Source organism: Lepidochelys olivacea (assembly GCF_965140295.1).
Source record: "Lepidochelys olivacea isolate rLepOli2 genome assembly, chromosome: 9".
Lineage (NCBI taxonomy): Eukaryota > Metazoa > Chordata > Testudines > Cheloniidae > Lepidochelys > Lepidochelys olivacea.
In genome coordinates, this window is record NC_140419.1 from 28,441,379 (window position 1) to 28,467,754 (window position 26,376).

At 44.0% G+C, this 26,376-nt stretch overlaps 1 protein-coding gene across 1 annotated transcript in view; it reads left to right on the top strand.

The window, feature by feature from the left end:
* Positions 1–15,220, top strand: part of WWTR1 (WW domain containing transcription regulator 1) — a 122,231-nt gene extending 107,011 nt beyond the window's left edge. Inside the window, exons 4-6 of the mRNA XM_084639012.1 lie at positions 2,890–3,023; positions 3,969–4,081; positions 11,641–15,220. Coding sequence (XP_084495138.1) covers positions 2,890–3,023; positions 3,969–4,081; positions 11,641–11,825 — 432 coding nt within the window. The 3' untranslated portion in view covers positions 11,826–15,220. The remainder of the gene's footprint in view (positions 1–2,889; positions 3,024–3,968; positions 4,082–11,640) is intronic.
* Positions 15,221–26,376: the final 11,156 nt, after the last annotated feature.

Consider the following 26,376-nt stretch of genomic DNA (forward strand, 5'->3'; position numbering starts at 1 on the left):
GCTCTAGGATTCAGATTTAATAGTGTCACGTATGTCACTCACATGAGAGTGAACTTAGGTGTATCTGCTGCTGTCATCCACCTGATTTGAACTGTAAGTCGGAAGACTGCCCAGCAGGCTTTATAATAATTTTAGCATGGCAGACAAGATGACATGGTATTACAAAAAGGCTCTGAGTCTGTTTACTCTTCGCATACTCAACTCATATCTTAACAATGAAATGAAACATAATACTAAGTGCCTGTCTTAAAATATGGTGTTAAGGTAACAGTTACTCACTTACGAGTGAAGAGTCCAGATTGGCCAGTATTACTGGAAGAGTAAGCTACAGGTACAATAAAACACATGGTATAAATTCTGCCCTCAGGTACACATGTTCAGCCGACCTGGATTTTAAAGGAAGTTGCAAGTGTATGTGCGAGGAAAGAATTTGGCCCTAAGTAAAGAGAAAATGTGGCTTCAAGTAAAGAGAAATTTACAGTATAATCATGTGAGATTAGAGGTCTGAGCAAACAGCAATAAACGTCATTAACAACCCTTTAAAACACTAAAAGGTCCTCATTGCGATCATGACTGACTGCTTTCCTCAAACACTAGTAAAGAAGGGTTGTTAGTTGTCCTTAGGGCAGGGGTGGGCACACTATGGCCCAGGGGCCACATTCGGCCCTTCAGACATTTTAATCCGCCCCTTGAGCTCCTGTGGGCCAGGGAGCTGGGGCCAGGGCTTGCCCTGCTTTGCACATGCTTTGCACGGCTTCTGGAAGCAGCGGCATTTCCCCCCTCTGGCTCCTATTCGTAGGGTCAGCCATGGGGCTTCACATGCCGCCCCAAGCATCTCCCCCGCAGCTCCCATTGGCAGGGAACCATGGCCAATGGGAGCTGCAGGGGCGGCACGCTGAGCCGCCTGGCTGCGGCTCTGCGTAGAGCTGGAGGGGGGACATGCCGCTGCTTCCAGGAGCAGCTTGAGGTAAGTGCTGCCTGAAGCCTGCCCTCCTGCCCCGCTCCCGCACCCCAACCCCCTGCCCCAGCCCTGATCCCCCTCCCGCCCTCTGAACCCCTTGGTCCCAGCCCAGAGGACCCTCCTGCACCCCCAACCCCTCATCCTCAGCCCCACCCCAGAGCCCGTACCACTAGCCAGAGGCCTCACCTGCCCCCCTGCACCCCAACTCCCTGCCCCAGCTCGGAGCCCCCTCCTGCACCCTGAATTCCTCATTTCTGGCCCCACCCGAGAGCCTGCACCCTCAGCCAGAGCCTGTACCCCCAGCCAGAGCCCTCACCCCAACCGACAATTTCATGAGCATTCATGGCCTGCCATACTATTTCCATACCCAGATGTGGCCCCAGGCCAAAAAGTTTGCCTACCCCGGTCCTAGAGCAAAGAAACTCTGAATATTCTGTTACATCATGCTTATGGTATTAGTTGAGACAATCTTAATTTTAGCTTTTCATAAAGTCTTCCTTACTAATCTAATTTCAAAACAGTACTAGTAGGAACAGTTACAGTCATATTGAAGGAGTTAAATATTTTCCTATTAAAGTGGCTGAAAGTGGTTGAGTGGAGAAAGATTTTCTACCAGGGTTTATAGAAACTGCTCCTTTAATTCATTTTTTTTTAAATTAGTAATTGAGGTGAATAACCGATATGGCTTTATTGATTCTTACACCTCTGAATAGAAGACGTATTCCTTTGGGCCATCCCTAGCGAATAATACACCCTATGTAATAGTCCATTTTGCCATTAGATGTCACTGTTGTTCCACAGAAATACAGTTACAGTTACAAGTGTAGGAGTACTTGTGGCACCTTAGAGACTAACAAATTTATTTGAGCATAAGCTTTCGTGAGCTACAGGTCAGTACTCCTTTTCTTTTTGCGAATACAGACTAACACGGCTGCTACTCTGAAACCAGTTACAAGGGTGTTTCTCTGGATTGGTCTTTTAAAAAAAGAGTTTAGAAACAAGTTTCAAATGTTCGCTTCAGCTCTAATTACTGATTTATCACCTTCTGTACAATGTACATGAAACAGATCATTAACAACATAGGCAGTTCACCCTAAAGATTGTTGGATCAAATTCTTGATTCCTGGATAATGTTTTAGCTACTCTGTTACTCATCCAGATGGCTCTGTTATAAGATCTAATAAATTAGTCTGTCTAGTAGTTGACAGTCTATTTTTAACCCCGACTCTGATCTCTTTTGTACCAGAATAAATCAGGAATAATTCCATTAAATCAATGGAATTCCACTGCTATAAAACAAATGTGAGATCAGAATCAGGTTCTTAAAAAGTGTTATAATTGCCACTTTGAGTCATGCCTTAATTCTTTCAAAGGGCTTGGCTTCAATACAGAGTTAACTCAAGTTATAAGTTGGGCATGGCTCCTAACTCATGTCCTGTTGACACACAAAACCCCTTCACTCGAATGTGGTGATGCTTTTAACTCGAGTTGTTTGGCTCATTGGGGAGTACGTAGGCTACAGTTCAAGACTGTACAGCTTTGTCAGCTGCACGCACAGTCACTCTGTGGTGCTAATGCAATTGCTGTGCACTAATTCAGTTGCTGTGGGCAGCTCTGTGTTATTTCGCAGCACGAGTGTTCGCTTGATATAGGCCAACTCCAGTGTGGTTAACTCTGCAGTGAAGACCTAGTCATGGGCTGTAGCTTTGGAGAATATCTGCCCCTGTAGCCAGTTGGTGACTTCTTAAACCAGCAATCAGAATTATAGTGTTTGGAATCAAGTTCCCAAGTAAAAACAATTGAATTGTAGACTCACTTCTTATTAGAATGGGTATTTCAGATGTAAGGGCACTTTGCTGCCATGTCTCTGAGATGTTTGAGTAACTTTCCCTTTTTTCTTACTCTCTTATTTATTAATTTTTATTCAGGAAGCTGCACTATGCAGACAACTTCCCATGGAATCAGAGACTATGGCCCCAGTTCAGACTGCTGTGAACACACCTGCCATGACACAAGACATCAGGACTATTACAAATAATGGATCGGATCCTTTCCTGAACAGGCAAGTTAATGTCCTCTTCATCAACTGTTTGGTTCTGTTGTTTTATCTGTGGCACAGATTGTTTTGCAGATGCATTTCCCAAGCAAACTCCTAAATTCCCAAAGTTTTATAAGGATTGGCAAAATTCTAGTGCAACTCTGAAAACTTAGAGGCGTTGTCTCAAGAAGGAACTGGCCACATCTTAACCATTCAGACATTTATTTGATGAAAATTATATGGACAGTAGTACTGTCCAGTGAGAGAGACCAGATGAGATGAAAACTTTGTTTATGCTTCAGATGACAGAAGAGGACCTTAAAAAAAAGAAAAAAGCCAAGCATAAGGTAGAGTGGGTTATAGCTGGGTGGGTAGTACTGTAAGTGTATGTTAGAGACAGTATTACAGGTAGATTTTATTCTTTTAGACTGCAGAACTATTGGAATGCAATTTTTATATCTAGAGAAAGTTTTTGGGTTTTTTCCCTCCAAAATAAAAACTGGTTCTACAGCAACTACTAGATATTTGGCTCTAAACTTTATAAAAATGGCCTCCAATTGTAGGCTGAGTTTCATGTTTAGGGTTACACCCATGTAAAAGCCTAACTACATTCACAAGTCATGTGTTTAAATCTCCAAATGGATGCAGTTGCAGAAACAAAATTGTCTCTGCAGTGCTGGAGGCCAGATTGAGGCCTGACTAAATACATACAAAATTGTATGGGGAAGACAGTGCACAAATCCTATGCACTGCTCTGAAAATGCCTACCTGGCAGTTTCTGAGATAGCTAGGTTGGGCCTGGTTCTCTGTTATTGTGGACTAGTGCAAATGACCACACATGGTGCCCATCTAACAAAGTATTTAAGTCTAGTGTTTGGACTATTGTTCTCCTTTTCTCAACCACCACCCTCAGGGATTATTTCTGACAAGAATATCTTTACTGAGGCTTCTTCATGTTTCAATTCATAGTGGGCCATACCATTCCAGGGAACAGAGCACAGACAGTGGCCTAGGCTTAGGATGCTACAGTATACCAACAACACCTGAAGATTTCCTCAGCAATGTAGATGAGATGGACACAGGTAGGAACAAGGAATGTGCTTATTTTGCTTAAAATTTCATAAATTGTGTTTTATAACCAAATTTCTAATTGTGTGAAATGAGTAATAATCTCTCATCCTTCCACATATAGGAATAGACAGGCTATGGGGCCCCCTCCTGCAAGGTGCTCAGTCCCTTCGCTCACATTTATGCCAACATTTGTTAAAGGTGCTCAGCACTTCACAGGAGGGGGCCTATGAAGAATATTGTCTGTACTGGAACCCTTAAATTATAATGCATGAAAGCCTCCTCCTATTGAAATTAGGGATGTAAAAGATTAACCGGTTAACTGGTTAACCAATAAGCATCAGTCTTATCGGTTTCGGTTAATGGTTAATGATTAAACTCCGCTGCCGGCCGGAGCCCAGGACTCCGCTGCTGCCCTGGGGGTGGCAGCCAGGAGAGATCCCTGGCGCACAGCCAGCAGCGGAGTCCCAGGCATGGGGCTGGCCTCCAGGACCCAGGGCATGGGGGTCAGCAGTGGGGTCCCATGTAAAACATGGGCGTGCTGCAGCACCCCCTGCACCACTAGTTACCCAGTTAAATGTTTAACTGTGTAACCAATAAAATGTTTATCGGTTACACGGTTACTTTTTTTAACCGCTATTTACATCCATAATTGAAATAAATAGACCTTTTGCAGCTCACTTCATTGGGGCCTTGATTTCCCCCAGTACTAATAAATAAGGCTAAGATTTTTTCATGGATATTTTTAGTAAACGTCATGAGCAATAAAGAAAAATTCACAGAAGCCCGTGACCTGTCCCTGATGTTTACTAAAAATATCCATCAGAAAATGAGGAGCTGCTGGGCAGCTCCAGGGGCCTGGCTGAGAGCTCCAGGGGCCCCCACCACCCATGGGGGCTCAGAGCTCCAGGGTACCCCCCCTCAGCTGCGAGGGGCAGCCAGGAGCTGTGGAGTCTCCCCTTGACCACAGCCTCTGGGAGCCATCCAGCGCCCCTAGGCTGAGAAGCTACGGGGTCCCGCAGTCGCCAGTGGTGGCTGGGAGCTGCAGGGTCCCCCACCACCTGTGATAGCCGGTAGCTCCGGGGTACTCCCGCCACCTTGGAGCTCGGGGGGGCCCACTGCCTTGGGTAGCAGTGGTACCCTGTGGCTCCTGGTCTCCCCGGGTGGCAGTGGTACCCTGCAGCTCCCAGCCGCCTGCAGGGCGCTCAGTGCCTTCGCTGGCTTCCACAACCTCCGTGATAAAATCGTAGCCTAACTAATAAAAAGATGCTTTAAGATATAGTTGGAGCATGAACTACCAATTTAGAGCCCAGTCCTGCATTCCTTGCCTTCCCAATACACTCAGAGGGTATGTCTACACTACAAAATTAGGTCGAATTTATAGAAGTCAGTTTTGTAGAAAGTGTTTTTATACAGTCGAGTGTGTGTGTCCCCACACAAATGCTCTAAGTGCCTGTAGTTGGCGGAGTGTGTCCACAGTACCAAGGCGACCATCGACTTCCGGAGTGTTGCACTGTGGGTAGCTATCCCACAGTTCCCGCAGTCTCCGCCGCACATTTGAATTCTGGGTAGAAATCCCAGTGCCGGATGGGGCTAAAACATTGTCACGGGTGGTTCTGGGTACGTATCGTCAGGCCCCCCTTCTCTCCCTCCCTCCCTCCATGAAAGCAAGGGCAGACAGTTGTTTTGCACCTTTTTTCTTGAGTTACCTGTGCAGACGCCATACCACAGCAAGCATGGAACCCGCTCAGCTAACTGTCACCGTATGTCTCCTGGGTGCTGGCAGACGCGGTACTGCATTGCTCCACAGCAGCAGTTAATTGCCTTTTGGCAGCAGACAGTCCAGTATGGCTGGTAGCTGTCGTCAACGTAGTCCAGGGTGCTCTTTTAACCGACCTCGATGAGGTCAGGGGCACCTGGGCAAACATGGGAGTGATTCAGCCAAGTCATTTCCCTTTTAAGTTTTGTTTCATGGTGATTCAGTCCTACCAGCAGTGCACTGTCTTTTAATATGCTGATATCAAGCATAGTGACCCTTGGAAATGTGCAGGTCATAGTGGATGGCTTTGCTGCAATGGGATTCCCTAACTGTGGTGGGGCCATAGACGGAACCCGTATCCCTATCTTGGCACCGGAGCACCAAGCCGGCAAGTACATAAACCGCAAGGGGTACTTTTAATAGTGCTGCAAGCACTGGTGGGTCACAAGGGAGGTTTCACCAACATCAACATGGGTTGGCCGGGAAAGGTACATGACGCTCGCATCTTCAGGAACTCTGGTCTGTTTCAAAAGTTGCAGGAAGGGACTTTCTTCCCAGACCAGAAAATAACTGTTGGGGATGTTGAAATACCTATAGTTATCCTTGGGGACCCAGCCTACCCCTTAATGCCATGGCTCATGAAGCCATACATAGGCAGCCTGGACAGTAGTCAGGAGCTGTTCAACTACAGGCTGAGCAAGTGCAGAATGGTGGTAGAATGTGCATTTGGATGTTTAAAAGCGCGCTGGCGCAGTTTACTGATTCGGTTAGACCTCAGCAAAACCAATATTCCCATTCTTATTACTGCTTGCTGTGCGCAGTACAATATCTGTGAGAGTAAGGGGGAGACGTTTATGGCGGGGTAGGAGGTTGAGGCAAATCGCCTGGCCGCTGATTACGCACAGCCAGACACCAGGGCAGTTAGAAGAGCACAGGAGGGTGTGGTGTGCATCAGATAAGCTTTGAAAACCAGTTTCATGACTGGCCAGGCTACGGTGTGAAAGTTCTGTTTGTTTCTCCTTGATGAAACCCCCCGCCCCTTGGTTCACTCTACTTCCCTGTAAGCTAACCACCCTCCCCTCCTCCCTTCGATCACCGCTTGCAGAGGCAGTAAAGTCATTGTTGCTTCACATTCATGCATTCTTTAATTATTTAAGTTCAGTACCAATGTGGACACAAGAACAAATGGATATAAACTGGTCTCCAGGAAGTTTAGACTTGAAATTAGATGAAGGTTTCTAACCATCAGAGGAGTGAAGTTTTGGAATAGCCTTCCAAAGGAAACAGTGGGGGCAAAAGATCTATCTGGCTTTAAGATTAAACTCGATAAGTTTATGGAGGAGATGGTATGATGGGATAACATGGTTTTGGTAATTAAATATTCATGGTAAATAGGCCCAATGGCCTGTGATGGGGTGGGATCTGAGTTACCCAGGAAAGAATTTTCTGTAGTATCTGGCTGGTGAATCTTGCCCATATGCTCAGGGTTTAGCTGATTGCCATATTTGGGGTGGGGAAGGAATTTTCCTCCAGGGCAGATTGGAAGAGGCCCTGGAGGTTTTTCGCCTTCCTCTGTAGCATGGGGCACGGGTCACTTGCTGCAGGATTCTCTGCTCCTTGAAGTTTTTAAACCACGATTTGAGGACTTCAATAGCTCAGACATAGGTGAGAGGTTTTTCGCAGGAGTGGTGGGTGAAATTCTGTGGCCTGCGTTGTGCAGGAGGTCAGACTAGATGATCATAATGGTCCCTTCTGACCTAAATATCTATGAATCTATGAATTCATCACACAAACAGGGGGATAACTACCATGGTAGCCCAGGAGGGGTGGTGGAGGAGAGAAGCACCAGGAGGGGTGGTGGAGGAGGGAAGGACAAGGCCACACAGCACTTGAAAAGTTTAAAACTTTAAAACTTATTGAATGCCAGCCTTCTGTTGCTTGGGCAATCCTCTGAGGTGGAGTGGCTGGGTGGCCAGAGGTCCCCCCACCGCGTTCTTGGGCGTCTAGGTGAGAAGGTTATGGAACTTGGGGAGGGCGGCCGTTGGTTACACAGGGGCTTTAGTGGCGGTCTGTGCTCCAGCTGCCTTTCCTGCAGCTCAGCCATATGCTGGAGCGTATTAGTTTGATCCTCCAGCAGCCTCAGCATTGAATCCTGCCTCCTCTCATCACACTGCCGCCACCTTTCAGCTTCAGCCCTCTCTTCAGCCCGCCACTTACTCTCCTCAGCCCACCACCTCTCCTCCCGGTCATTTTGTGCTTTCCTGCACTCTGTCATTGTCTGCCTCCACGCATTCGTCTGTGCTCTGTAAGTGTGGGAGGACAGCATGAGCTCAGAGAACATTTCATCGCGAGTGCGGTTTTTTTGCCTTCTAATCCTCGCTAGCCTCTGGGAAGGAGAAGATCCTGTGATCCTTGAAACACATGCAGCTGGTGGAGAAAAAAAAAAGGACAGTGGTATTTAAAAAGAGACTTTTTATAGAACAATGAGTACACTCTTTCACGGTAAACCTTACTGTTAACATTACCTACATAGCACATGTGCTTTCGTTCCAAGGTCGCATTTTGCCTCCCCTCACCGCGTGGCTAGCCCCTCATCCCTCCCCCCTCCCCGTGGCTAACAGTGGGGAACATATCTGTTCAGCTACAGGCAAACAGCCCAGCAGGAAGGGGCACCTCTGAATGTCCCCTTAAGAAAAGCACCCTATTTCAACCAGGTGACCATGAATTCTATCACTCTCCTGAGGATAACACAGAGAGATAAAGAACGATGTTGTTTGAACGTCAGCAAACATACACTGCAATGCTTTGTTCTACAGTGATTCCTGAGTACGTGCTACTGGCCTGGAGTGGTAAAGTGTCCTACCATGGTGGACAGAATAAGGCTGCTCTCCCCAGAAACCTTTTGCAAAGGCTTTGGGATTACATCCAGGAGAGCTGCGAATGCCAGGGCAAATTAATCATTAAACATGTTTGCTTTTAAACCATGTATACTATTTTAAAAGGTACGCTCACCAGAGGTCCCTTCTCTGCCTGGCGGGTCCGGGAGGCAGCCTTGGGTGGGTTCGGGGGGTACTGGCTTCAGGTGCAGGGTGAGAAACAGTTCTTGGCTGTCGGGAAAACCGGTTTCTCCACTTGCTTGCTGTGAGCTATCTACAACCTCATCATCATCATCTTCCTCGTCCCCAAAACCTGCTTCCATGTTGCCTCCATCTCCATTGAAGGAGTCAAACAACACAGCTGGGGTAGTGGTGGCTGAACCCCCTAAAATGGCATGCAGCTCGTCATAGAAGCGGCATGTTTTGGGCTCTGAGCTGGAGTGGCCATTTGCCTCTCTGGTTTTCTGGTAGGCTTGCCTCAGCTCCTTAAGTTTCATGCGGCACTGCTTCGGGTCCCTGTTATGGCCTCTGTCCTTCATGCCTAGGAAGATTTTGACAAATGTTTTGGCATTTCGAAAACTGGAACGGAGTTCTGATAGCACGGATTCCTCTCCCCAAACAGCGATCAAATCCCGTACCTCCCGTTCGGTCCATGCTGGAACTCTTTTGCGATTCTGGAACTCCATCATGGTCACCTCTGCTGATGAGCTCTGGCCTCACCTGCAGCTTGCCACGCTGGCCAAACAGGAAAATGAAATTCAAAAGTTCATGGGCCTTTTCCTGTCTACCTGGCCAGTGCATCTGAGTTGAGAGTGCTGTCCAGAGCGGTCACAATGGAGCACTCTGGGATAGCTCCTGGAGGCCAATACCGTCTAATTGTGTCCACAGTACCCAAATTCGACCCGGCAAGGCCAATTTCAGCGCTAATCCCCTTGTCAGGGGTGGAGTAAGGAAATCGATTTTAAGAGCCCTTTAAGTCGAAAAAAAGGGCTTCGTCGTGTGGACGGGTGCAGGGTTAAATCGATTTAATGCTGCTAAATTTGACCTCAACTCCTAGTGTAGACCAAGGCAGAGGTATGCAAGGAATGATGAATTGGATGCTAAGGGTGAGAGTTTAAAATTGTCAACCAGATCTTCTCGGTGGCTTTGAAAGACCTCAATGTATGTAGGACTGTTGAAAAGTTAATATAACATAGTACAGTGCTGCACTTCTACAGTACTTAGCACAATGGGCCCTAATCCATGATTGAGACCTCTGAGAGCTATCACAATATAAATAACTTCCAGCAAGCATATACCACTCAACTGCTTACAGTGGAATCTGATATAGTAAAACTCTATTTATATTGAAGAATAACACCTGCTTATTGTTTCCCTGGTCATAGAATCTCAGGGTTGGAAGGGACCTCAGGAGGTCATCTAATCCAACTCCCTGCTCAAAGCAGGACCAATCCCCAATTTTTGCCCCAGATCCCTAAATGGCCCCCTCAAGGATTGAACTCACAACCCTGGGTTTAGCAGGCCAATGCTCAAAGCACTGAGCTCTCCCTCCCCCCAGTATTTGGTTGTGGTCATGGTCATGCAAATGAAAAATTGTAGTTGTTGTTAAAGTGAACTCTGCTTATAGTTTTTCTGTTAACAGTATTAGTGATTTCAGGATTCCACTTTATTACTGGTATGGTTAGCTGCAGGGCTGTTATTCATATATGGGTATGATTCACAATGTGGGCCATAATATTCTGACTCCAATACAAACAGCAGCCAATTCAAGCTCACAGTTCTGCATCTTGATCTACATGAATCACTGATTTCAGTGGGAATTTGGGGCATGCAAGGAATGTGTAGGGTCAAGTTCTTCAGTGGCAACTTGAAAAAGGGAGCACAATAAGGGGCCCTGTTTTTCATCTGTCAGTGTGGAGAGTTGTGTGTGAATCCCCCTGACAGAAAATTGAAGATATAGCCCAAAAGTGAGCTGGTGAGTTTTGGAAGGATTTCCTATGTATCTGGCCCAGATTTGATTTGCAGTGTTTCAGGACCAGATTCTTCCTTTACTCATGTGGCCTAATACTTGACTGCACTAGGTCAGTGGAATTCTTCAGGGAATAAAGTACTACCCTTCATGAGTAAGCATGGCAGAATCTAATCCTAGGTGAATTGGTTTTAGCTCTTCCAAATTTCTGCGTTGTCTAGTTCTGTGGGAATTCGTTGTGTCATGAGAACAATCTCCTAAGAAGAGCCATTGCATTGGGATTTCCTTTCCAAACATGTGCATAGTTCATTTAGATATTGAATTTTTTTTTTGTTACTATCTTCACATTGTTTAAAAGATGAAAGTAAATTATTAGGAAACACACCAGTTCTCTCCAGCTACTGAAATAAGTCAGTGAAGTCAATGGGACTCAAGACTACCTTTGGAATCAGTGGGAGTTCTGGGTGTGCAGTGAGTACACGGTCATGCCCTTAATGATTTTACTGTTCATTATTGTTAATTGAGCCAAAAAATAGAGTAATAACATTGCAAAGAAAAGTCCCTGTTAAACCGTCATTAGCCTTAGTTTGAACTGCGGGCTATGGATGAAATTCACTCTTATGCAGAGAGCCAGAGCACAGTCCTTAAGTGGGATTTGACTCCATTAGCCCTCTGCACAGGGAGGAATTTCACTGACTGCTTAAGTGAGGGAACAGAGGCTGATTATTCAAATACTGTTGAAAAGAACTTTTTTGTGCTTTTGACAGCACAACAAAAGAGAAATCCTTCTCTGGATATGCTTTTCTGTAAGCAAAGGAGGCTTGACAGCAGTGTTTATAGAAGATACCTGTAATGTGGTGATTGCAAGAAGTGGGGGGGAAGTGTGCCTACAATTTTCAGCGTGTGCTTTTTTTTAGAATCATTTTTAGAAGGGAGCCAGCGCCTCTATGATTCTTCTTTCTTTTACAGGCGAAACTGTGGCACAGACTCCCATGAACGTAAGTTCACAACAGACACGTTTCCCTGATTTCCTCGACTGTCTTCCAGGAACAAATGTAGATCTTGGGACTTTAGAGTCTGAAGACCTGATCCCTATCCTCAATGACGTGGAATCCGTACTCAACAAGAGTGAGCCGTTCCTCACCTGGCTGTAATCAATAATCACTCAATGCTGATTCAGCCCTTAATACAAGCCAACATTTCCTTTCCCTCTTGAAATAGAGGTAGAGCGTCTGAAAATCTTCAGATATATACTTGCTGACTTAATGACTTGCTGTATCACCTTTATGGTCAATTTAACCTGTGCCTGAATTTGATTGACAGTAATTTAAATATAAAATATATGTTTCTTTCTGTTTTTCAAGAACTGCTTCTACACATCTGTAACCTGTGTTTCCTTTACAGATCATATAGAAGTGTTTCTTTTGGGGGGGATGGGAATCACAGATGGGCAGAGTATGGGATAGAGATCTGTGTCCATGACTAAACTCATGGGCTCTCAGTTAAAATTACGACTCTTAATGAACCAAAAATGCTGACCACACATAAGCAGCTTGGTTAAAAAAAATACCTGCACAGAATCAGACCACAAGTGCAGTTTTATAATTATATTTATGACAATAGTACCAAATGCTTTTTTATCTATTTAACTTGAGCTTTGAGCTTTAAAATCATTGTATTATTAGTAAGATTGTGCAGTATGGAATACAGAATAATTCTGATTCCATAGCCACCATACTAATCCTTATTATACATTTGCCAAGGCACAAACCGTACTATTGCAGTTTATTTTTCAGTATATTACTGTATAGCTTCCAGATAAATACTTCCAATTTGAAAGTAGCAGAATGGTTCAGTGACGGTTTTACACTACGATAATATTGTAAAATAACCGGACTGGTACTGCCACCTTTAAAAAAGTCATAAACGTGTAATTTTTTAAAAATACATCTTAGATTTTGATGTTTATTTTATTAAGCACTACAGTTTTTTAACTAAATACATGAACGCATTTTTTAAAATAAATCTGTGGCAACTATTTTTGACAACGGCAAAAATACACTTAAAAATCAGGACAGAAAAGACTAGCACAACTTGACAATACCATATGCAGTTTAAAAAAAAAAAGCCTTGTTCTTCCTGTTTTCAGTAGTAATGGTTTTTAACTGACAGTATCAATGAAACCGTACAGGTAACTGAATGCTTGTAATCAGATGGTCACTTTTATCAGATCCGTGATAACCAGGCAGGTGCCTGTATGTCTGGTGAAGTTGCTAAAATCCTAATACTTGTTGCTTGCTAGAGTTGGTATACAAGACACATGGCATACTATCCTGTATATTCATATCTACTGTATATCCTATAAAGGTTTCTTTTTCAAATGTTTGGGGCTGAGAAAGCATCAAGGACAGAAAGTATGCAAAGTTTCCCTGAAATGCAAATGAAGTCCTGAAATTCTTAAGTATTTTGAGCTATTATTATTTATAATCTATGAATTTAAGCTTTTTATTTTGAAAAAAAATGTATCTGTTTATGAAAGGCATTAATACAAGTCTCTGAGCTTGATCCAGTTTATGTGGGGAAAGCAAGAGATGTAGCACTCAGTGTAAATGTCTGTTTATCAGGTCTAATCCATAAGATCCTATCTATGCACCAGAGTATTGGACACTAAAGGATTTTTTCTATCTTGTTGGAAAAGAGGCAGGTGAAAGGGTTAGAGATGAAGTGGCAGAAATATGGACTAGATTGGAAAGGTGAATGATTATGTAACAGAAAACAATAACAGTACCTGAGAGGGATGGATGGCTACAGATAGGGACACACATGTAAGAAGAACCAGCTGTGTTCACTTAAACAATACCATACCATGAACCCAATACAAGAAACTTCCTTGTGAGAGAAGAGCTGCTTGGTTGCATGTTACCACAGTGGCATGGAAGCTGTCTTGTCTTTTAAGCAAGAGAGGGGAGAGAGCTACCCAATGAAGTTCTATTATACAGAGAAGACTAGTTCTTTTTATATATATTTTAATATAACACGGGATGAGGAGGCAGAGTTGCGTCTGCACAGAATATTGCTGAATGGGCATTGTTTTACTTTTTTTTTTCTTTCCACTTATGCTAGAACTAAGCCTTAAGATATTAGAAATTATCTTTCTGAACAAACAAAGGACCGAATGGGGCTGAATGTTATTACTGTATTATCTTGAATCTTTTTTTAAAGTGTATCAGGTTATAAACTTAAATGAAAATCAGATGGTCCTATGGTTTTGTTCTTTTAGTTACACAAATGGTTTATATAGTCAGAGAATTTGGGATTTATGGTATCTGATTTTGATAGTAAAACTTTTTAAGGCCAAATCCTCAGCTGCTGTATGATCAGTCAAGCTCCATTGAAGTTACTGGCTTGTTAGTACAATTTACACCAGGGGATCTGCACCCTGCCATGATTTAGTCAATATTATAATTAAAGTTTAGCAAAATTAGTGTAAGCATTTACTAGTAAGTCAATGTTTTTAGTTGGTTTTTTTTGTTCATAAAAAACAAAGATCAGAATTCTAACGCTGGTACCCGCTTCTCCACATGTATACTGGTGTAGGTTGGGAGGGGCGAGGGAAGAGAATAAAGCCCAGAAACATTACATTTTGTAATCGTTTTCATATTCCTGTGATAATAAAACAGCAGCAGAGTTGAATGGAAAGGTGCTATGTAAAATATTATTGCTACTGTAAAGCAACTGCCCGTAGGTTAGGTCAAACCTTTTTTCATTCTGAACCAAATCATGGTGAAGATAAAGTAATTTTTTACACCATAACATATTCTTGTTTCTACAGAGAGTATGTGCTGGATCACATGCACAGACACTCTCCCTAACCCCCATACTATCCTGTTTGTTGTGAAGTCCTCCTTTCAAGGAGTTTTCTGACTTTAAAAACAGGCTGTGACAGAAGTATAAGTATTCAAAAAGCATATGTATTTGTAATTCTATTGAAACAATTAAATTTTTTACAATATTTCACTATTATTTCAGTTTGTGAAATTACATTTATTTTACTAAATTCACACTACTTGTCTCAATACAGTAAATATGCTAGTGGGACAGTTGTACTGTTGACCATCACTGAGTGTGACATACATAAACGTTGCGGATACGGAGTAATAGGATGTTAATTACAACTTGTATTCTGATAACACTATTAGAATGTAACTTTTTGGGGAGGGTGGGCTGATGATGAAAACAAATGCTGGGGTGTTTTGGGGGGGCTGGGAGGGTTTAAAATGTCTTTTGAAAATGGGTGATGAAACAAACTGTTTCTTAATACACTGCATCCATGTATGTGCTAGTACTTTAACTTTTTTTTTTATTTACTTTTTAATTGTATGTTATGATGTGTGAGCAGTTGTTTTTAATTTAGGTTATTTTACATACAGAGGGTATGCATCAGAATCAATCAGATCAAACTATTGTACCCAGAGTTTGGTTCTGGTTTTTATTTCTTTGATCTTATACAAGAGAAAATAAATAAATGAATTTAAAGCTTTTGGCTGCATTTTTGTTCCGTATGATTTTTTTTTATTATTTGTTCTCTGGAGGATTTTAGAACTTGCTGAGCATTAACTCCAGTTGGAATAAAGTAAAGAAGCGTTCTGTGGAAAGAGATTCCCTTTGGATTAAGTGGCCAACATTGAGCAAAAGAAACCTTAATATACGGAATTGTGGTCCAGGTTATTAATAGCTATGAGTAGGTTTAGGCGATATATATCTTAGTTGCACCCACCCATGCCACATCCAACATGCGTCCCAGAGGCACACTACTTATTTGTCCCCACACCAGCTCCTAACTCACCACTATTCGTGCTTCACTACAATGTCACTCAATGAATTTCATTCCCAGAGAGGACCACCACCCTAAGGTCTATGTACCACTTAAGCCCTCACAACACAGTGTAAGTCGTGCATTGGCCTGGGAGTGCCCCTTTGCCCAGGATCTGAATTTCACATTAACAGAATATTTTTCATCATTTGCTGAAAACAAATCAATGAGCTCCAGGCCTACATTTGAAAATCTGGCCTTTTCTACCACATGTTGTTAAGACTAATACTGAAATTGTTCTAAACGCATGCTTGTGAACTTAGACTTCCCTGTGCTTCCAGGCCATATATGATATGTGGGTGAAGTGGATATCATCCTGTATCTTGTAAAATCAGTTACTGCACTCATACAACTGTGCTGTGGCATAAGTTGCTCTCATACAGTAGGGTCCGTACCGGCAGGGCCGCCGACATGGGGGGAGGGGGGAGACGGGGCAGCAACATTAAAGTGCTGCTGCGGCAAAGGACCATCCTTAAAGCTCTGCCTTCACTACCCATTAGTTAGATCCAATATTTAAAGATAAAATGAAGCCGTACCTTCCAATGACGATAGCTCAGCCAACCTAATGAACTTGAAGATCTGTAATGCTGTCTGAATTCAGTGCTCATGAAAACGAAGCCCTTATAGCCTGCTTGGCTTTAATCCTATTATGAATAAGCAGTATACAAATTTCCTTAAATTACCCCTGTGCTAATCCATGATCTGCAACACTCCTGCATTCTAATCCTGAGACTCTTGGTCAAAGACTACCGGTTTTGGAAAACTTGGGGGTTACTTTATGACGTGGGTAAACATTCACAATAGGAACTACGAGTTTACCCCATTTGTGAATGAAATCAGGATTTGATCCCAGAGTGATTGGCTAATGCATTAACACATTGTGTCACCAACTATAACAGAAGTGCTGTTGGTGATTTGGACTAGTGATCTGAACACAGCCCTGTGAGCCAGGAGCTCCTGAGACTTAACCCAGATTCTCTCACTGGCAAATCACAAAATGTTTTCCCTCATTAACAGCTGAGTAAACAATTTCTCTTCCTCTCCATCTCACAGGGGTGTTGTGAGGCTTAAGTAACTATTTTGGAAAGGTGCTTTGAAGGTGATAATTTTAAAAAAGTCGTTAGAACTTAACATAGACATGCTGACTACGGGGTGAAGGAAGACCGAAGGATTGGAGGATCTCCCAAACAATTGGCTTGTTGGACGGGCTTTCTCAAGTCCCTTTCTGAATCTCAACTACATCTTTTTTCATAAGGCTGTCTTCCTGGAACCCTGATTCTGTGCCCTTTGTCTACAGCAAATACTACTTATGTACTCTAACTCTACACCAGAGGAATGTAAAATACTTCAAGGACTTAAAAGCACGGTAGCCTGGTAAGCTGTTCACAGAGATGTCAAATAGGATAGAATCCATTTACTGTGACTTGCATTAATAAAAAAAGAGGGGCCTTAATAATGCATTGCACAAGCAGTTATAAAATGATGACATAAAAGGTAGCTGGAAACAGCTGCCGCATCCATCTGCTCCACTATGCTACTATGGAATGTGATATCATCCTTTACTCTAGCACCTGTTGATGTAACTATCTTACATGTATCTTTTCATTAAAGGTTAACAGCTGTTCTATGCCTGATAGTTCTTGTCTTGGGGGCAAGGAATGTGTCTTATCTGTGATCTGTAAAGTGATGGGTAACTGCACAGCTCAAATGTTTAATGCCCTTAATAATATAAATCTGAGTTGGACTAATGAATATCCAACATGAAACTGTAGATGGAATCTAAAAATAACTAGTTCACCCTGAGCAGAAGCTCCTAATGGGCCCAATTGTGCGATAATTATGTGATGTGAGCTACTCTCCACCAGAGACTAAGACAAGCTTCACACTTGCATTTCCTTTTCTAATCAGAGCTGCATTTGACCTTAGGGGGTCTCAAAGTCATGTGGAATGTATCAATCCTACAGGACACAAATAAGAAACAGGTGGCCCAGTTGACTTTGGATTTCCAAGGGAACATAGTATCCATGCTTCTTGATGCCTAGTTCCAGTTCCTTATGGCATATGTCACAACTGGCACTTCTGTGGTGTGGTTCACCTCAAGTTACCTCTTAAGGAAATCGCACCCATATTTCTAATGTAAATTCAATAATGATTGGGGGCTGATCAGTGAAGACAGAGGCAAAGTGAAAGGTAAAATTAAGACAAGGAAGGGGATGGGCAGATTTTAGTTCAGACATGGATAGAACTGAGACAAGAATAAAATGCAAGGAGAATCAAAGAAGTGAGGGGCAGAAAGAAAGAGTAGTGAGAGAATTGGAGGACATGGGAACACAGAAGAACTGGAGAAGCAATGACAGCTTATACCCTACAGTCATTATACAGTGGCTGATAATATTTAAATACATATGAATGACACAGTGCAATGGGGGCGTAGAAACGCTGACAGCTAACAGCCGAACAAAACCATCACTATCAGTTAATTCATAAGTCCCTGGCATTTTATAGCTTTCTGAATCATGATTAATCCTTTCAGAAAAAATTGGTTGCCCTGTGAATGGTTGACTAGGATGCTGAAGGGAGGTGTTTGGAATCATTTAATGTGAAACATTTATTAAATGGGAAATGCACAAATATATTTAATAACTCAGATTACGGTTTGGTCTCTGATTTGCATAATGACAGGTTTCAGAGTAGCAGCCATGTTAGTCTGTATTTGCAAAAAGAACAGGAGTACCTGTGGCACCTTGGAGACTAACCAATTTATTTGAGCATAAGCTTTCGTGAGCTACAGCTCACTTCATTGGATGCATTCAGTGGAAAATACAGTGGGGAGATTTATATACACAGAGAACATGAAACAATGGGTTACCTGAATTTCATTGGCTCTGTAATAGAATACTAAGCTGCATTATACTGTTCCACCAGTAGGTGGCAATGTATCTAAAATGTCCTATTTAAAGGAACCTCAGCTGTACCTGGAAGAGCATTAAAATACCTTATCATGAACATATCTGGTGTGTATAAGCAAGCTCTGTAGTCCATATCTGGTGCAGTAGTACATAACAGGCTCTGCCTGCTTCAGAGTGACTACAGGACTGGTGACTTGAGGCTAACTTCAAGCTCAGTCTTATGAGGCTGGTACACTGGGATGGTCAAATGCTGTATCTCTCCATTTGTATTTAGTACCCCAGGTGCACCAAGTCAAATACAATAATCAGCATAATGTCATTTATCGGGCAATCTATATGTTTGTTTATTGGTGAGTCTTTTCAGAAGTTTTGTTTCTGAATTTAGAAGGGAACAATTACCCAACGAAAGATGCTTGTGCTTCCTTTAAAATGGCCATGTTAGCCAAGAGCCAACAGCATCAGTTTCCAGTCATTCACATCTGTTAGCTCAGGCTACTGTTCTTATTTTACAATGCCTTAATTCCTGGGAATCAAGTGTAGCATTAGTTCCCCATTCATGGCTTCTTCCCTGCTCGGGGAGAGATGTCAGTTGCAGTTGGGAAGCCAATGGCAACATAGTTGAGCTTGTCCGGATGAGATCTATGTGGATGGACCCTCTATTCATACAACATGAGCACAAGGCCCTAGCCCTGAATGGAGAAATGGCTTGGATACCATGGTGATGGGCATGCAATAAGAACTTGAATAGAGTAGCATAGCTCTGAAACTTGACAAATTTTAACTTGCAGAGATTTCAAAGCACTTTTTCCACAGACTGCAAGAGGAGAGAATATAGCCCAAAATGTGGAATCAAACTGGAACCAAAAGTGCTCCGCTGGGAGAAAACTGATAATATGATGGGGATTTCCTGTAAAGTCTTCATCTCACAGCTTCAACAATGCACTATTATTTGTCACCAGACACTGCTCTTGCTATTGGCATTTGCAGCCCCCTATGCTGAAATGTCGATCACGTCCATCATGAAATATAAACCTGCAAGTAGGTGTTCCTCGTGTAGGTGCTGAAAGCCACTGCAGTGCACGTGATACTAATGAAATGGCAAAATAGGTGTCTGCCATGCAAAAATACATATGTAGCCTATTGGTGAATTCTGGCAGATATTAGCTGGTATTCCTTTCCAGCACAGAATTGTAACGGGTGTGGCATTGTCCAGCAGCATGTGATATTACTTGTAATTGCATTATCACTGCAAAAGGACTCTTGCAAAAGAAATGCCACTTAAAGTGTATGTTGTGTTTGTAAACATCTCACGGCCTGACAGCCATGCCCTGAGGCACACCTGTGACCAACAAGCAAATGTTCATCATAACCATCTCCATGAATAAAACAATGTGATAGAACAGAATGTGGGGTAAAGACGAAGTCCCAGGATGAGTGAGTCCCTGACAAGCTTCCATGGAAGTGTTTTCTGGCAGCACTAAAGGTTAAAAAAACACACACACACCACCCCACAGCCCCCTTTAGTGGGGTATATTAAGAACTGCTGTGATACAGCTAGTAAATCCAATGACACCCAGTAATTATGTACAATCACTAATCACAACAGCCTCAATAAATGTTTTAAAAATGCATTTTTTATGAGTGGACTAACAAAGAAGAAAAGGCCCCCAGTGAGCGAAGCACCAACCATGAGAGACAAAGGCTCCCTATCAAGAGGGACCTGCCAGAGTCTCACCTCTTATGGCCATAGTCGGCCCTTCCAGGTTGTTCCCTTGCAGCTCTGACTTGCTCTTCCACGCATACTACATTTTCAATTCTCTTTCTTCCATTTGTTTTCCCCCGAGACAACACCACAAGCCAGAAAGTTACCAAGCTAAACATGGCAGCAGAACAATCTTCAGGTTAAAAGTGCTACTGTCACATGCCCCAGGCTTTAGTCTGAGCATTGGGGAATGGATGCAGTGGTGTTTGAGACACACTGGTCCATAGAATGCAGCTTCTTGTCTAGTACTCACTGGTCAAACATAGCTGGAAAGAAATTATCTGGTGCCCTCTGGTGACAGCTCAGCTCTGGAAATAAAACTGAGACAAAGATTTGCATATGCAGTTAGCATAGGACTAAACTGAAAAGAACTGGTTTGGGGCCTTTCTTGGTACTTTCTTAAGGAGCATTTTCATATGTCTTTGTCAGAGATGAGTGGGAGGGCAAGGTTTTGACAGCACTGGGTGGGTAGGACTAGTAGGAGGTGGGAAAAGGTGCCTTTTGCTTTTTTTAACCCCCCCCCCACCCCCCCAATTTTGCAGCCACCCTCCCTGCCTGCATCTTTGTTCAAAGAAGCAGTTCGTGGCTGCTTAACTTCAGCCTTTCCTCCTGAGACAGACAGGCAGAACCACCACTAAGATCTCAGAACTTTCTTTCAGTGCAGCTGCAGCTGTAGATGCCAGGGCCGCAAGAGGCACAGCTGTGAAAGGGACACTGACTAGAACCATAGAGGAACAGAGTGCTTGCTCCGGCCTGAAGTTAACTGTGATTAGCCTAGTTTTCTTGTCACAAAATTTGAAAATCTGGGTAGCGCAGACCGCGAGACCCCCCCGCAAAGAAACTAAGAGGTGGTTATGCTGTGTGAGTGTTATACCAATAAAATAAAAACCAGCAGGATCTTATTAAAGGGGAAAAGGCAAAATACCACATTTATTGTGAATACAGAAAGAATCATAGTAAGCAGTTAGTTACAGCTATAACATTCCATTCAATCTCATATTTATTCACACATTCATTCATACAAACACAGGTTCTGCAAGGTTGTTATCATAGTTACCAGCCTTAGAGTTGCTCATGCCAAGCCACTGGCCAGCTGGCCTGGACATGAGGAGGGAGCAGGACCTTGTCAGATGCTCGTCTGATGCTCCTGGAAGTTGGTTTGCAGAATCAGACCCCAAAGTTCTCACTTTCTAGAGTCCATTTTTATAGGAATTTCTTCCTATGCCAGTCTATGGGAATTGCTTCATCATGCTGTTGTTGAATCAATCAGCAGATGGCACATTCCTGACGGCTCCGTGCTGCCAGATGTTATCTTGTTCTTTGGTTCTCCCATTCTTGAGGCTGTTGGGTGGATTCCAGTCTGCCCTCCGGGGGTCCTCTGGTTATTTCCACTTGACGCCGCCTTCAGCCGATGGACACTGGATTCCTAGGCTGGCACCTCCCTGATCATTCAGTTATTATCCACACCAAGCATCCATCCACATACATCCTCTATCTCTATTTTAATCACAATTGTTAACAAAGCAAGATGAATACAACAAAAGGGCGGGGAGTCTCTGGGTGCTGTTTCTATTGTTACAGAGTATTGCTTTGAGTCTCTCTCTGTGTGAGTAGTTGTTATTACAAAGAATTGCTTTGAGAACAGACTCTGTCTTAGAATGTACTAACGCAATTAGCAGCTTGCAAGTTTCACACATAGAGGGAGAGAAACAGTACCAAAAACCAAGAGACCTCTTCATTAGTAATACCCTGGAATTTAAACTATGGGGAATCAAACTCATTTGTGATTTTAATATAGAACTTCTTTAATATGATCAAACATGAGCATTATGCACAATTCTAGTCATCACACTTGAAAGAATTCTTTTTTAAAGAGCTTGATAAGAAACAGCAAAAAGCTTTATTGTTGTTGCTAAAGATGAACTTTGAGGCCCTGCTAGGAAAGATTGCAATTGAAATGCAGGATTCACAGGAATGTCTTCAAAGTTTCTCTAGGCATGATCTCTGCGGCAATAAGCATTACCAGTAAAGATTCTCAAGGGAAAAGTGGGACTAACAGTTGCACAGATGCAAAGCATTTCCATGGAATCCCTTGCAGGTTTCTTGTGTGTGACATAGTTTTCTTCGTGTGGCCTACAGTGGAGCAGCTGATGAAAAGCAAGCACAGAAGGCCAGCAAGTGGGACTATTAAATTGCCATCTGGGAAGGCCAAAATGTTGAGCCTTCCCCCCTCCTAAATGGATGAGGCTTTCCATAGATCACAATCTTGGGAGATTACTCATAAAGAAACAGTTTTATAACAGGTCTGTCATGAGAAGACATAGGAGATGTAATCTGTCTTGAGCAATATGGCCTAACATGAAATTAAAGCAGAGCTATTCTTCAAGACTCAGCTGAAAGACCTTGTTGAGAAAACACACATTTGAGGTTTTTGCTAAAAAAACCCCTTGATTAATATTCCTGAATAAACAAATTTGCTTCTCAGAACAAGGTTAGGCACTAATTATCAGTCTTCCAGCATGGCTGGGGCGGCAGGGCATATTTACCTATATTCTGTAATATTCTGTATGCAGAAGGAGCCTGGTTCTGTTCCTAGTTACATGAACCTCCCATCAAAGTCCTGTTGAGCTGCTCCCATGGAAGTGAAGACAAAATTGGTTCCTATGTGGATTTATATACACACTTCATTATTGCAGTGCTGGAGCAAAGTTGGATCCCAGGCTTCCAGCTACATCAATGTTGCTATTATACTGATAAGGAAAAAAACGGGAGGTGAAAAAGATAGTCACTATCTTCAATTTGGAGAGCAGAATCACTTTCCCCCATGTTCTCTCACTCAAATTGCTGACTCCATCTTTCCTCCCCTTCTCTCCCTGTCCAACCCCCACCCCCCACCCCCAAAAAATCCAGCTCACCTTGTGATGAACAAGACAAGGAAAATTACAACCCGTGTGTTCACAAGATAAACTGTTTTTTCAGCCTTAACTATAGCATTTGCTACCGAGCAAGCCCAATGATAATTGTATGCTAACCCCAAACTCAAGTGAAATTCCATCTAAATCTAAAATAAATGAATAGACAACTGAGTTTTGAGACTCTGTTTCTGCTTAGTGGATGGTTCAAGCAGCAAGTGCAGAGTTTTGTGAGAACAATGTTGATGACTCATCACGATTCACTGTCATTACAGAACATGTTAGTATATTCTAAGAGGGGATGGAAAAAATGGTAATCAGAACTAACCAATAGAATGTCAGTACAATTAGACCTGATCGCTGGAAGTCATCCAAATCTAGATATAGTCTACTTTGTATTGTCATTAAGTAAGGAGGAATAGGTAAAGTAATCTGGCTATTGTTATTACATAACTGATATCGCTGACTGTAACTCTGCAAAAGCGTATTCGTCTAGTACAATAGAGACTACGGGTATGGCTATACTGCAGTAAAAAAACCATGGCACTGAGTCTCAGAGCCTGAGTCAGCTGAAGGGTTCTTCGGGGCTCAGAGGGTGTGGTGGTGATAAAATTTCAGCATAGTTGTTCAGGTTGAAGCTGGAGTCCAGGCTCTAAAACAGAGGTGGGCAAACTATGGCCTACGGGCCATATCCGGCTCATGGGACCGTCCTGCCTGGCCCTTGAGCTCCCGGCCGGGGAGGCTAGCCCTGACCCCTCCCCTGCTGTCCCCCTCCCCCACAGCCTCACCTTGCTACACTGCCAGCGCATTGGGCAGAGTGGCTGGCTCCGGCCAGGCTGCACGTCTGTGAGCTCCTGCCTCTCAGAGTGGCATGGTAAGGGGGCGGAGGGGTTGGATAAGGGGCAGGGAGTCCCGGGGGGTAGTCAGGGAATGGGGAACAGGGGCAGTTGGATAGGCGTGGGAGTCCCAAGGGACCTGTTGTGGGGGCGGAGGGGTGTGGGGATAGGGTCGGGGCAGTCAGGGGACAGGGGGGTTGGATAGGGGGTGGGAGTCCCAGGGGGCCTGTCTGGGGGCAGGGATGTGGATAGGGGTCGGGGCGGTCAGGGGACAGGGAACAGAGGGGGTTGGATGGGGGTGTGGTCCGGGGGGGGCACGGTTGGGATGGGGGGTCCCAGGATGGGGCAGTCAGGGGATAAGGAGCAGAGGGGATTGGAGGGGTCGGGAGTTTTGAGGGGGGCAGTCAGGGGGCAGAAAGTGGGAGGGGGCGGAAGCCAGGCTGTTTGGGGAGGCACAGCCTTCCCTACCCGGCCCTCCATACAGTTTCACAACCCCGATGTGGCCCTTGGGCCAAAAAGTTTGCCCACCCCAGCTCTAAAACCTTCCCCCTGTGAGGGGTTTCCAGGGGGAATGTCTCAGAGCCCGGACTCCAGCCCCAGCCCAAATGTCTACACTGCAATTTGCAAGCTTGAGTCAGCTGACCGCGGCTAGCAGTGGCTGTGCCCCAGGTCTTTTATTATAGTGTAAACATACCCTAAGGGTTGGACCTGCTCTCACATGGTAATGTGGGCTGCGTACAGCCAGTACCTGTTTTTTACCGGTACCGTACTGGCTCACTTTCACCCCTGCTGATAGGCATTTAAAGGCCCCAAAGCCACGGAACCCCATCCTTTCCGTCACATGTCTTTGAAGGTAGCCTGGCGGCTGTTGATTCTCTCTCCTTTCCTGGTCTTTTTAAGGTCAACTTCTCCTATTAGAGATTTTCTGGGGGGTTGGTAGGAAGGGCACCAGGTCCCTGGGGAAGAGGTAGGAGGCACGGGAACACCGGGCCTTTCTACCACTAGTCCAACATTGCAATGTTCCTTTAAAATAAAGATCTTATCTCCTAAAGAACTTTGTTCATAGCAGGGTTACATTAGTTTATTTGTGAGTTTTACCTCTGGCAATTGTATTGCTGTTACAGTAGTTGTTAAAACCATCACTATGCAGTACCACTTAGCTTTCTATAGTAAGTTATTGCCCCCAATGTCTCCTCCGTCACAATTCTTTAGGCCTTCATTTTGTCCACTATCATTTTGGCCCAGGAAAGAACGCCAGTAGATGAGCTCTCTCACAGAGTCCATGACCAACTGGTCAGGTTGCTACTGAGATATACAACAATCAAAGTTCCTATAGGACTGAAAACATTTACCTCTACACACACGTTAGAATAGGGGCTGATAGTCTACCCTACACCTGACCACAAACACAGTCAACCATAATCTCACTGGGTAAAGTTTTTGGGAGTGCCTAAGTGACATGCCTCATTTTTCAAAAGTCACTTAGGGGGCCTAAATTGCATTGAAACTGAATGGGGCTGTTGTCTTATTTCCCAGGCCAGGAAGGCACCACACCCAAAGTCTGGTTCAGGGCCTCTTTCTCAGGCCAATCCTTTGCAATGAAACAGTTTAACATAAATTCCACATATAAAGCCAGTCTTTTCCCTGGACCTGGGATCTTCTGCAGGGTCTTCTCTATTCCTTACAGGTTCCCACCAGCTACTTGCCTGAGACTCACCCTGCTCCAGAGCCTGCTATAGGCACTAACATGGGCCCAACAATTCTCCACCCCAATTGAGCCACCTGCAGACTTTTCTATTGCTCTGATTAGTCTCAGCTGGGAGGTAGCTGATCAGCCACAGGTGCAGTATTATCAGAGACAGATTATGGTTTTGTGGGGCCCTGGGCTTTCCCTTTGCTAGGGCCTGAGTCACTGACATTGGCAGTGCTGCAAGGGAGGCTGGGCCCCATTCCCCTTGAAGGGCCAGCCACCCAGTTTCCTAAAGTCCAGCTTCTCAGAGGCATTGAGGCTCCTAGCTTCCAGTGATTGCCAGTGATTTCAGTGAGGTTAGCAGGAGCCTCAATACCTCTGAGGGGCTGGGCCTACGGTGCTTCAGAAAATGGGACTCAGGCACCTAAGTCATTTAGGCACCTTACCAATGTTTCCCTTAGTAGCTGGCTGTTCCTACTGTGCCCATCACTGAAGCACAGAGATGCTAAATTCCTTCATGTCAGCGATGGGGCTCCGGCTTACAACAAGTATTTAGCTATTTGCTGACAAAGGGGAACATCAGGAAGTGAGAGAAGCACATGGTGCGTAGGAAAGTGTGCAGGTGTGGGAGCAAAGGACAAGTGGGACTTGAATGGGCTGAAAGGGCTGGGTGGTGGAGGAGGGGCTCTGAAGGGAACAGAAGAGACTTTGGGCAGGTGTGTA